The 13,069-nt window shown below is 42.8% G+C and overlaps 1 protein-coding gene across 13 annotated transcripts in view; it reads left to right on the forward strand.

Annotated features, from left to right (window-relative positions):
• ptprua (protein tyrosine phosphatase receptor type Ua) overlaps window positions 1-13,069 on the forward strand; it is a 206,771-nt gene that overhangs the window by 92,975 nt on the left and 100,727 nt on the right. For all 13 annotated transcript variants that reach the window (XM_061059292.1, XM_061059280.1, XM_061059282.1 and 10 more), the window contains exon 3: window positions 10,762-11,033. In XM_061059292.1, coding sequence (XP_060915275.1) covers window positions 10,762-11,033 — 272 coding nt within the window. The remainder of the gene's footprint in view (window positions 1-10,761; window positions 11,034-13,069) is intronic.

Consider the following 13,069-nt stretch of genomic DNA (forward strand, 5'->3'; position numbering starts at 1 on the left):
TTCAAGGTGATCCGGACCAGATGCTTTCCTCTCCCCTCCAGATGCACTTTACCTCTCCATATCCGCCACTGGCACACAGTGGGACTGTAACAGATAGGGCCTTATCTCTGCCACACTCTGTGCAGAGGTGGGTGGAGGGGGGGGGGGGGGGGGGGGGGGAGTGGGTCCTGAAGCAGGCCTTCATCCAGCCTGGCAGAGCTCATTTTCCAGCCCCCCCCCTCCCTTTACTCGTCCTGTTCACACAGATGCTGCAGCTCTGCACTGCACCATCGGATGAAAATCTGATCTTAGGCCTCAAACTTCCCACCCACTCCTTCTCACCCTATCAGTCGGGGGGGGGGGGCAAATACAGCCAGGAAACGGGCTTATCTTAGAAGAGATGGGCTTGAGGATTTTGTTTGTCTTTGCCAAGCAGAAGGAAAGCCAGGGACACTTCAGGACCTGAATGAACCGATTAACCCCGTCCTCCTCTCACCTCAGGTTACTCATACCTGACTCCTTGTCCTCATCTTACACCCGTAATAGGCCTTGCACTTACAGCATGCTGGGAGTCTCCTTGTTCCCTTACCTCTTTTGTTCAAAGTGAAGTCTGAGAGATTTCAAGGATCTGAAACTGTAATTTACCTTGTTACATTACAGCTTTTCTCTCTTTTCACCACCTGGAAACACACCCATTAGGCATCATCACGGACATGTTAATTATGTTTGTCAGAAGAAGATGCTTTCTTTGTTAAGATTGTGTTGTTTTTCTCACCCTGAACGGCTTCAGTCACATCCATTAGTGGTTTTCCAGAAGGATGTGTTTGGCATTTCAAAGATGACATAAAGTATAAATAGAAGACACACAGAGCCTCAGGTTAGGTGTTTTTCCCCCCCCCCTCTTATTTTTGACCATTAATGGACAGTTTGTTTAATGGAGAAAACTGTGTTCACCGTAAATATTGACGGTATCCATCACTGAAAAGTCAAGGGAATAGTGTTAAAAAAAATGGTATATTATGTAAGATGGTAACTCATGCCTCAACTTGCAATGATCGAAAAACTAAATATAGAACTTACATAAATAAATAAATAGGGCAAGTCTGCTGGGGGAAACATTTAGCATATCTTTTTTTTTAAAGCAAAGTATAACCACTATCTTTATAAACACAAGAGATGTGGATCTTAAAATGAAAATATCACACCTTAGAAATAAAGCTCAAACGATAAGAGACGACTGTGAGGTGATTGAAAAGAATATTTAGAAGTAATTGCTTAAAAATATAAATGAATGTTGTGTAACAGTGTTTTATCTATCAAGAGGTATACAGGATATATCTGTGATTAAGGATCACTGAGAGGTGAGTGAGAATCTGCTGCTGATGCATTTCACTTCACAGATAAATGGAAACTCACCTGTTTTATTAATATGATTAATAATACAATCTGTGTATCGAAGACTGATTGAATCAAAAACTCCAAAGTAAGAAGAGGAAAGCCAGTAAGAGTTTACAGTTTGTTCTTTACAAGTCCAATGTGACCGCTTTGTCAGGGGCCTTACTCTTCTAAATATGTTAGGGCACACCTTGAATGTAAATGTCGCCTCCTACATTGGACAGGCTTTTGAAGGCAAGTGATTTCACACGGGTTATCAGAATGTGCTAATCGATTCTTGCGGATTTGACATAGAGCCGTTAACATGCAAACCTGTTTGTAGAGTGGGACATAAATTGGTATATCTTGAAGGATGGGGCCGATAGCTGAGCTGCTGTATCTGGCAACTTGTACAATAATCATGAAGAGAAATGAGAGAAATAGAGCCGGACCGCTTAATGGGCCAGCCATAATATCGGCCGATATTAGCATATCTTAGCGACTAACGATATTGGCTAATTTTATCACAGATATGGACCAATATTACTAGATTATTCACCGTTAAATAGCCTTTCAATTGAGTTTTTTTTGTATTACATTAGCAGTTCTCTGTCACCAGCAGAGGGCGCTATACAGATTACAACAAGCTTTATCACTCTCCAGGGTGACAAGCGTTGATGCACGTTCATTGGGCAGTTACTTTCCAGTTGAGTGACCATCTTGTCTTTGTTAAAGAACTTTTCCACAAGTGTTTGATAACAGCATTTGTTAGGGGATAAATACAATATGTCTATCTATCTATCTCTACAGATAGAACATAGATCAAAAAAAGATATCGGCAAATTTATCGGTATCAGATTTTTTTTTTTATCTTCCTTATATTGATATCAGTATCGACCCCAAAAATTCTCATATCAGTCGAGCCCTAGAGAGAAATAAAAAAAAGACAGCCACGTTATGTCCCAGAGTTGTTTCTCTTTTTGTGGTCTTTAATTCTCATCTTGAAATCCCTCATAAATATCCTGCAACCCACTTTGTCCATCAAGATACATTTGTGAGAGGATACATGTTGTATCAAACCTTCTAAAAACACTTCTATTAGTGTTGGATTAAGGTCTCTCTGATGTTATATTTAGACTACTTTTCGTTTGTATTAACACACAAACCCGCTGCATGGTGAAAAAAGCCTAAAGGTAGTTTCTGAAAGGTGTTATTTTTGATCTATTTTAAGATTCCCTTGCCTGTTCAAGCACCGTGCATGCCGGTCGATGTTCTCTGAAAGTTGAAAAAGCCCCTCTATGCATCACTCCCTTCAGGCCAGGAGGCTCCCTCAGGGAGAGCTTGCAGCCACTACACCTGTTAGTCCAGGATGCACCTACACAGTCCTGATGCTCCACAACGCGAGAGAAGCAAAGGGAAGACGCAGGGCCTGGGAAATGACACGCTCTGTTTACTAAATGACCAGAGAAACCTCGAAGAAATAGGGCAGAGGCAGCGAGGAATACTGGCATGAAGAGACAAACCGAGAGAACACCAGCTCCCCAAAAGGCCTCCGGGACGGCGAGATGAAACAAACAGTAGATCACAGGAGTGAGATGAAGAGGCTGAGGGCGGGTGGTATATATCAGGATGCAGCAGGAGGGAGGAGAGCTGGCAGTGGTTTGAGGGAGGGTAGCCGGGCCCACACTTTGTCGCTGGGCGGCTGCTAATGCACTATTGATTTCTGACACTGAAAAGATTCCCCCGCATCAAGTCCAACTCCATTCTCTCCTGTCTGTCAGCTGGCCACCACTCTGACTTAGGACCAGTGTTTAGAGTTAGGATCAGTAACAGATTTTTTTTTTTTTTTTTTTACGATACACTGAATCTATCCCGCAAGTCCGAGCAAGAATCCATCTTTTATTACTAAGCATCGCTTCGAGGGAGACGGTCAACAAGCCTGTCACTGGGAAAAGTTGACCACAACTAAACTTTTTACGGACCTCAGCCACGGGCAGTAGATGTCTCCTATACATTTTTTAAGCTTTTAGGAAAAATAACTTGAGAAGGAGAGTTTAAAGTGAACAAATTGTTCATGGCAGCAATTTGTATAATCTTATTTCTGAACATATCAGAGGCTGTATGAGAAATTGGTTTGATAACTGCATGGATTATAATGTGACTGATTTATGTCATTCTCAAAATTGGTATTATTACTGTCTGCCTGTCTGTCTGTCTGTCTGTCTAACTGTCTGTCTGAGAAAAACCAGACACATTTTCCTCACCAAACCTTCAGCACCACACACGGGTGGTTCAAGTTGAGTCAGAGTTTTGCACTAGCACTGTATGCACTATAATCCCTCCTTTTTCTGCCTAATAAGTGCCTGATAATCATGGCTGCATTTGGCAACTCAAGCTAATGCTTCAGCCAATCCTAACTGTCAGCTGGATGCAGCCTGCACACACACACACACACACACACACACACACACTGCATACCTGAGCAACACTTAGTGGCTGCTACGCTGAACTGATGCCCATATCAGTGCATGCTTATTGGAGTCATTGCAGTTACCTTGTCAATGGTGCAGCATTGCAATACTTGCAACAACCAAGAGGTGAAAATCTTTTGTAAATGTTTCTGTTACATCTTTATAGGTATAGCAATGGGCAATAAGTAACAATCACAACACTTTTGTTATGTGTTATTTATCTTATTTAATTAAGTATATACACATATACACAGTATATAGTCTGTGTACATGTTAGATGTGTTGGTTAGATCATTTTGTTGACCCTGTATGACAACAATATATAACAGTGTGGCTCTTGCTGTTGGAGGGGGGTTGGGGGAACAGCGCTCTTAGTTCTGCACTGCCTCGGCAAATAGTTTGAAAGGACCTCCAGGTAAACATAATGTTGACGATGAATCTTCATCTTTTAACACGTGGAAATGTGACGAGTCATATAACTCTCTGCTTCATCTGTAGCCGGACACAGTGTGTTTGTTCATCAAGGATGTGTCTGATAGTGGAGAAGAGTTCATTTGCAAAAACAGATAAAAGCCTTTCTGAAAAATCAGTGCCTTGAGAGTATCGATTAGCACTTTGGATTTATTTGACCTTAGATCATACAGCAGTTAACTATTATGAACGGGTATGTTTGGAACCAGTGGATCAGGCCCTTCCCCAGCAGACACTCTACCTTAATGGTGTGTGCTAATATATAAATCCCTTGGGGTTAAGGGGGACTGGGTCTGGGAATGAATCCGATCGTCTCCTGTGGTAGAAGTGCATCTGTGAGAAATCCTGCAGCACAAACAGAACAGCAGCTCAGACACTCTCTCTTCTTTTGTCACAGCCTTTTGCATATAGAGTGAGAGTGTGTATCGTTGGCACATTTTCCCCGGTATGTGATGCTAATCAGCGCATCTTGGAAGTGTCAGAGTAGAAACACAGTAATGACTCTGTTGTTGTTGTCTGCAGTTTCCAGGTTTTTCCGCCCAGCTCCGGAGTCTCACCTGGGGAATTCATTAGCTCTGAGTTGTCAGCTGCATTCACACTCGTATCGTTTGCGGGTCGGTTTAAGGCTCTGTCAGTGTCGCATTCATGACCAGCTGCTGTTGGTTTGCAGATTTCCCATTTGCACGGTGTAAGCATTGTGTCACTTTTTGTAAATGGCAAAATCTGCATTGCCTTTTGGCTGTGGTAAACAAGCCGCAGCCCCGGTGTTCCTGCCAGCCGAGCAGATCACACACTTCAGCCAGAGATACAAAGAGGAGCAAACAGCGAGACCAATCTGTGCCCTCCCAATCATCCACGCTCGCCGCACTTCTCTTCTCTCGTACGAGCAATATCATCTGAGGCCAGTGTCGCTCTGGGTTGCAATATCAGAAAAAAAAAAAAAAAGAACAAAGGAAAGAAAGCAAATGAAGATCTGAAAGACCAAATTCGGAGAGCAAATTGAAAATCCTGGATGACCTTCTCCTGGTGCCCCGGAGGAGGAGGAGGGTCGAGGAAAATAGTGTGGCCCGCTCTCGCTGATCACACAGACTCCAACGGCATCAGCCGACTGTTATTCACGGCGAGTGCAGGTGAAGGCTGTGTTGGGAGGTTGGAAAATGTTAGATAAAAATGTGATTAAAATGCACCAGGTTTCTGCCTGGCCTTTCCCACGGAAAAGATGCCGTTATCAAGGTGTAGAATAGAGCTGCCCGAGTTATACAAAGAGTTATTGATGGCAGCGGAGGAAAGCTAACGTAAAATGATGGGGACAAACATAAAGATAAAAGCCTTCACTATCTCTCCCTCCCTTTTTTTCTTGCTGCACTTCCTCGCCCTTCCTTTCCACTTTGGCTCCCCCCCCCCCCCCCCCCCCCCCCCCAGTGTAAGTGTGATAAAAGCAGGCAGGCCTATGACTCAGGTTTCCACCCCACATTCTGATATGAATTCAGGGAGCCGAGGCCGTCCCCTAATCTCTTAATGCATGTTCTCTCGCCCTTGGCAGGGTCACTGGAGAAATAGATGGAGCCTTATCTGCTTTTATGGATTCATGGAGAAATTCTCTGCATTTTTCTTACACCACCAACCTGCGTGTGCGTCATACAGTATGCGTCTCTCTCTCTCTGTGCCCCCTGAGGACCTTGTGTAAGGTTATCAGAGCTGTAATATCTTGAATATGAATTTATCAACTTTCCAATTACGGCATCAATCATGTTGACTTGATCCATCACGCTGAAATAAAGAGATGCAGGGCTTGTTTATGTGCCGCTGCTCTATACCTTCCACTGATCATCTTTCATCTCCTCTCTTTATACTTGTCAAGAAGAGGGAAATTGTGTGAATTGATGTTTTAAAGCGGCACTTACACATCATTTTACATAAACAAAAGGTCAAATATCGTTTTAAGGGAGGAAAGTCACCAGGCTATCTGCAGGCACACTCACTCAGAGACAAGGATACCACAAGGAAGAAACAGGAGCATGAGAAAGAAGCTGACCGGACACGAGCAGCTTTCAAATAGCGCTCTCTCGAATCTGATTGGACGCGGTCTGGGTATGACGCCTCTGATTGGCTAACGACCTGGTATTAAAAAATGAGGTGCCAGTCCAACGTCACTATGTGGGTGAAAACAAGCCCCGCTAGCCGCACAGTGGTTCCCAAAATTGAAGAAAAAATAGAATTAAATTGACCGTAAACCCAAGATTAAAAAGGAAAATCCTTCATAAACATTAACGAACATTAATTAAATTAATTAATTCAAACATAACCAAGTTGTAAATGTTAACCCTAATCCTTGATACCTGCTGTTAAAAACGTTTTACACAATTTATTTACAGATTTTTGGACCTTTTATCTTTATTGACAGCTGAAGAGAGACAGGAAGTGTTGGGAGGAGAGAGAGTAGGATTGAACCCATGGCCGCTTCCATAAGGACGAGAGCCTCTGAACATGGGGTCAAGCAAAGGGTCTTCTTCAGGGTGTTGAAGTGTCTAGATGCAGTGGTCCAATTAGTTCCCTAAGTGGCCTGGAGGATTAATTACACAAGCATATATTTAGAAAAAAACACAATTCAGTATATGATTTAAGAAATTACAAAACAGAGATGTTGAGACACATATAGATACATACACACATATATACCATCATTAGACATCTTTCTAATAGGCAATTATGTAAAGAGTCTCCAACTGTGACGTGCATGTGCGAACAAGCAAATTAAGAAGATTTCATGGGCAGCTTCTTGATTTTTTTTAAACTAAATTTTCAGGAGCACATATGTGAAAACAGCCACAGATTCACATTTTTCATCTGCTACCTGGGTCGGGAAACCTTTTCACCAAGTTTTTTATTTCCTTTTTAAGCTTTTGCTGGTGGCTTAGCAGAAAAACACTCGGATTAACACGTGATTCACTATACCTGCCCACTTGGACTTGGACGGCCACATGTGCTTCGTGAAGAGCGTCGGGGTCTCAAAACTACAGCGCTGTCAGTGTGACATCACGGCAAGTCAGCGAGCATATTGTGATGAGTGTGATTCTGTGCTGATGGAGGCTTGACTCATCTCTAAAAAGCATTTTTCACCGTTTCATGGTGTGGTTTTAAATCTTCATATTGACAAAGAGGCTTGTTCTCCACTCTAACACCCACCAGGGGGGGGCTTCACCTGATTCAAAGGACGACTGTAGCTTACGGTGACTGAGATACTGTAGAAGCTTTTTTAATATCAGTGTATTTGCTTAAAGATAAGGAGTAAGGGACAAAAAAATACATTTCTTCACTGTCTTCCCCCGACACTCTTCAAATGCTGTCCTGCTGTTGAAAGGACAGTTGGAGACTTGCCCTGCAACAATGAGGGACTCCAGCTCTCATAGCTGAAGAAAAAGCAATTTTGCTACAGAGCCCACCCCCCCCGAGAACTAGCACATCAAAGCAGCAGCAGCTCGGTATAGTGCTTTATATATGGGGGCAGCGAGATCTCGAAGGACATCCGCTGCTTGTTATCACAGGATATTTCGGACACTTTGACGTCTCATCTGTGCTCTGCAGGGTGGAGCGGGGCGGAGCCGAGGGAGTAACGGACAGTGGTCAGGGAAGATTTGTGACATACATTTAAAAATCCATTCATATCCAGGGCGCCCCAGGATCTGACCCGGCTTTTGACCTGTTTCCTATTTACACAGAGGGACTAATGAAAGACATGAAAAGGGCCTCTGTCTTTGTATCTGAGACAGCCAGAAACACGAGGGATGAAACAATAGAACCAATCCAAACATAGAAGGCCGGACATAAGGTTGGGATGAATATGAGTTTGATTAACGAAGCTTTTTATTGGTTAAAACATTAGTAAACCCACCTGAGTGTAGGGTGAGTCTTGAGAGATTTGAGTATTTGCAGATAATTTCCCGACTTTAAGGAACATTTTCCTGATTGAATTGTTGTTTTTCATGTGGCTGAGGGTCGACGTTTTCAATGTAAAGATGACAAAATAAACTACATGCATAATGAATTGAAGTTGGATATCAAAAGATAAAACCTAATTAGTTATGAGAAATAAAAAATTGCCCTAAAAAAAAAGTATGTTTGCCTTTCTATGAAGTAAATAGTGTAATTCAGATGTAAATGTGCTTTCATTTACAAGTGAAAAGAAGGTGCACAGTCGATTTCATTTTAAAAACTAAATAGCATCCAATTACTGCCTGCAACATTTCTCATCCTGGATGCAAATGAATTCAAACATCACCTTGTAAATAAAAAACCTTCACTGATATTTTCTTTGATGCTTTAAAAAAAAAAAAAAAGAAAAAAAAACTTTACCTGAAAGCCGAACACAGAGGCTGATTTATTCTGCTCAAATAATCAACTGGCTTTTTTTTTAAAAAACTTTTGCTGAAAATGCTTAAATGGTTTGCATTTTAGATGAGCACTATAAAAATGAGCGGGTTGAGGGAGAGGGGGAAAGTGAGGGCGAGAAAGTGAGGACAGAAGAAGAAGAAGCCACTTTCTCCTGGGAAGGTCAGCCGGCAGGACTCTTGTCTGCTTCTGGGCCTGTAAACTGTACGAATGGGGGTGAGAGAGAGAGAGAGAGATGTGTGCTGATCTGTGTCCTGCATGTCAGTGTGTGAGTATTACAGCCATCTCTCTGGTTTAAGCATTCCCTGGGCTGCCATTATAGCCTAATAACCGTGTCAGCGTGATTAATGGCGAGAGGCAGGGCTCTGATTGCGATCTGGCTCTACTACGGTGCCCAGGCAACTACACTACCCACGATGCCGCTGTCTGTGCTCATCCACACCATGGCCATCTCCAGCTGATGTGCCCATTGCACTGGATGTGAAGGTTACATGTGCAATTAGGATGGGTTCTCCCCTCCTGCTGGCAACATCAAAGAGTCGATGTGAGGAGGATGATGATGATCGGAGGATCCGAAGTTAGGGAGGTAGGATGTAATCCCCAAGGCCACTTTAAACAGTCCAAGGTAATAAACACAGACGGCACACTGCCAGATGTGATGTCTCTTTGTGTTTATCTTCATAAGTACTACCAAAGACAGATGAGTTCCTAAAGTTGACTTATGTTTGAACGGATGGATTCAAACGATGACATAAAGAGGGAAAAAAACACCATTCTTCTTGTGAACACCTCAGTTCAGGAAACCCAACGTTAAACAGAGGTGACCTTCCATCATTATCTTTGTCGCCAGGCAGGCCTGAAAAGGTCTGACATCTCTGTTGGACAGGTTATTTCAGGAAAGCCTTTAACACATCAAATATAGTAGCTCAGTAAGAAGCTGTTCGTGTCCTTCTGGCATCATTTCTTTAACGCTGGCCTCTGGCTTATTGATCCAAAATGCTGTTGAAATCAGGTGGTGACCTATCAGGAGTTCAAAAGTCAACCACATATTTGCTGTGGGATCACCATCGAATGAAAATCAGGACTGTCATATAGTACCAAGGAGATAAAAGTCAAAGAAATTAGTCTTTAGGATAATGTTTTGACCATCACAAAGTCTTGTATATATATGTTTTTTCATTTTGAATTGAGCATCCTACTGTTGTAATGACCACAGCTACTCCCCCTTTACTCCATCAACTTTCATTGGTTGTGGGATTTCTTCACTGCAGGGAACAGGGATCCTGCTGTGACTCCGCTGCCTGTAAACCTCAGTTAAAAAATAAAAAGCCAGATCTGACACCCAGCCCTGAACCTTTGAGCACACGAGATCAGAGGCAGCACCAGCAAAACTGGTGAAAACAAGACACGGACACAGAGGCCAAATACAAGCCAATAACAAGTGTGGATCACACGGGTATTCTTGGTAACAACCTCAGATCGGTCAACTCTGGGTTCTCGGCTCTTTTCCGGAGTTCAAAAGAAATAGAGAAAGGTGTTGTTCCATGGTCGAAGGAAACATGACACATATGATCTATCCTGGGCAGAGGTGTTAAAGGCAAGTGGCAAATTCTGGTGTTAAAAAATGAAGCCAATGCGGAAGTCTGATCACCGCAGTTCCTCTAGTGTCCACTTGAGGCTGGCTCTTAAAGACTGGTCTCCAATTTGGTGACCCCAATTGTTCATCTTCAAACGCGCCTCACCAATGGGTGACGTCACAGAGACTGCAGTCATGTTTTATACAGTCTGTGGTTACAGCTCAAAGTGTTGGATCTTTTCTGGTCAGACAGCGCTGTCTGGAAGGTGAAGCAAAAAAAAACAAAAACCTCTCATTTATGAAGTGGATGAAGCGTTAGCTGTAACGGTTCATTAGGAGAGTATTTGCTTGGCAAGGTTGATCTGTTTTATTATGATTCATCTTCAGACCACTCATCATCTGTGAGAGTCTGCATATAATATAACCGAACTGTAATGTTAATTATACTTCAGCAAATAATGTGTCTGACATGTCCTTTTTATTTAACATCTCTTCCTCAAGGGTCCTTCATGATGGTCAACTCCTCGCAGCATTTTGGGGGCCAGCGCGCTCAGCTGCTGCTGCTCCCGCTCAGCGAGAACGACACACACTGCATCCAGTTCAGCTATTTCCTGTACAGCCGCGACGGACACAGTCCAGGGGACCTGCAGGTACACATCCGCGTCAACGGGGGCCCCAAGGGCAGCGCTGTGTGGAATATCTCGGGCTCGCAGGGACGCCAGTGGCACCAGGTGGAGCTGGCTGTCAGCACTTTCTGGCCCAGTGAATACCAGGTAGGAGCCTTCACACATATATATGCCGTCTATGTGAACTCATGGTGTGATGACAGTTAACCTCAGTTTTGGCTTTAACATCGTTTTATTAATTGTCATTCTACTGAGACTCCACGGGTTGGAATAAAAGATAATTAGGAAAATAAAACTCACATTTTACAGAAGTCTATTGTGAACTTCACGTATTACCTAAACCTTTTCCTTATGAGTTTATGGTCCAATATTTCCTCTCCAATGCACCATGCTATTAATCTCCACCCTTTCTTACATATCTGACCTCTTCAGCTGCCAAAAACCAAACTGCATGGACTGCATTCACACTGCAAGTCTTAATGCTCAATGCTAACTTCTGGCGTTTTTTTGTGTTTGGCTGTTCACATTACGTTTTAAATGTGACCTGGATCAGACTCCATGTGAGATTCCACATATGAAAGTGGCCCAAACCTGATTTGAAAGTTTAAATTCCATGTGACTTGTGCTGTTCACATTGTCATTACGTCACAAAAAAATCCAATGTTCAGATTCTGGTCACTTTTACCTGCAGTGTGAAAGTAGTTGAAATGTCAACTGGATGACTTCACAGGAGCTACGTTCACTTTAAATACGTACAATCCATGTTTGTTTGTTTTTTTTGCTTCTGTTAGCATGCTAAAATGTAGCATCACTGAACTGACATGGTAAATATGGAAAGCCAAAGAAAATGTATTCATATAGCACCTTTCACGCACAAGGGAAACCAAAAGTGCTTTACAGGAACAGTTTAAAACAGTTTTTAAAAAGAAACTGGGGCGACATGATTTAGTGGGTAATGCGTGTTCGAATCTGACCTGTGGATCCTTTCCCGCATGTCATTCCCCATTTTCTCTCTCACCGATTTCTTCCTCTATCCACTGTCTGAAGTAATTTTTTAAAAATCACATGTAAGATAAAAACAATACAACAAAATATCAAGAAAAAAACATTTGATGTGAGGGAATATTAAGTAAAAAAGCTACAAATGCTAAATAGATGAGCTTGGATTTGAAAGGAGTTAGTTCTGCCTTGATTTTTAGCTCCTCAGGCAATTTGCTTGTCAATTTAGAGGCATAGATGCTAAATGCAGCTTCACTATGTTTAGTTTTAACTTGGGGAACCGCCTATAATCCAGAACCAGCAGACCTTAGAGGTCAGGTAACTAGGACCTAACCCATTCAGTGATTTATGGACAGGTAAGATCATTTTGAGGTTGTTTCTGTGAGGTCACAAACAAATGTCTTCCCATCAGCTACGTGTAAGTATTTTCAATTTGAGGTCATAACATTGGGCTGTTTACATGCTTAAATCACTGCAGTGTTAGAGTTAGGTACAACCTTACAAATCTACTAACATCTCTTCTTTTGAATAATGTTTGTTTGTGATGTTTTAATGAGGCTTTCAGCTCTTGTGAATGTGAACCCTCTCTTCATAAAATCCTATATGAGTCACATAGCTACACACTTAACCACCAGCTGCTCCACTGAGCAGCTCAATGGTCACTGAATACTGAACCTAGGCCTTGCTATCACTCATACAACATGCAGGGATTAGCAAATTGCAGCTGTGGCATACATCACACTGGCTCAGTAGGTTTGTAATTACTCCGGGCATGTGTTTGCATTGTATCTTTATTTATTGGTCAATTTACCCGCGTGCTGCAGAGTAATCAATAGCTCCGTTTGATGCCTGTATTGTCGATGCTGCATTATTAGCGCTGTTGTGTAGCTTGTAAGATTCTGATGACTGGATGCAGCCCTGACTCACCTCATTACGGCCGATAATTTATCCCCTAATGCTCTTTCTTCCCACAAGGCCTCACGCCCCCTACAACCCCCACGCCCCTCCCAAAACAGTCGTTAATGAGAAGGCAATGGCTGGTATAAGGGATGGCGGGAGCGTGGGCCCCCGACGAACAGTCAATTGACCTCAATTCCATGCGACCCTCTGTGCGGGGGAGCGGGCTCTGTGTTTGCTTCCATAACCTTGGCGCACTCCGGGCCCCATCTCAATAAATCAAGAGC

The sequence above is a fragment of the Labrus mixtus genome, chromosome 16 (genome assembly GCF_963584025.1).
Source record: "Labrus mixtus chromosome 16, fLabMix1.1, whole genome shotgun sequence".
Classification (NCBI taxonomy): domain Eukaryota; kingdom Metazoa; phylum Chordata; class Actinopteri; order Labriformes; family Labridae; genus Labrus; species Labrus mixtus.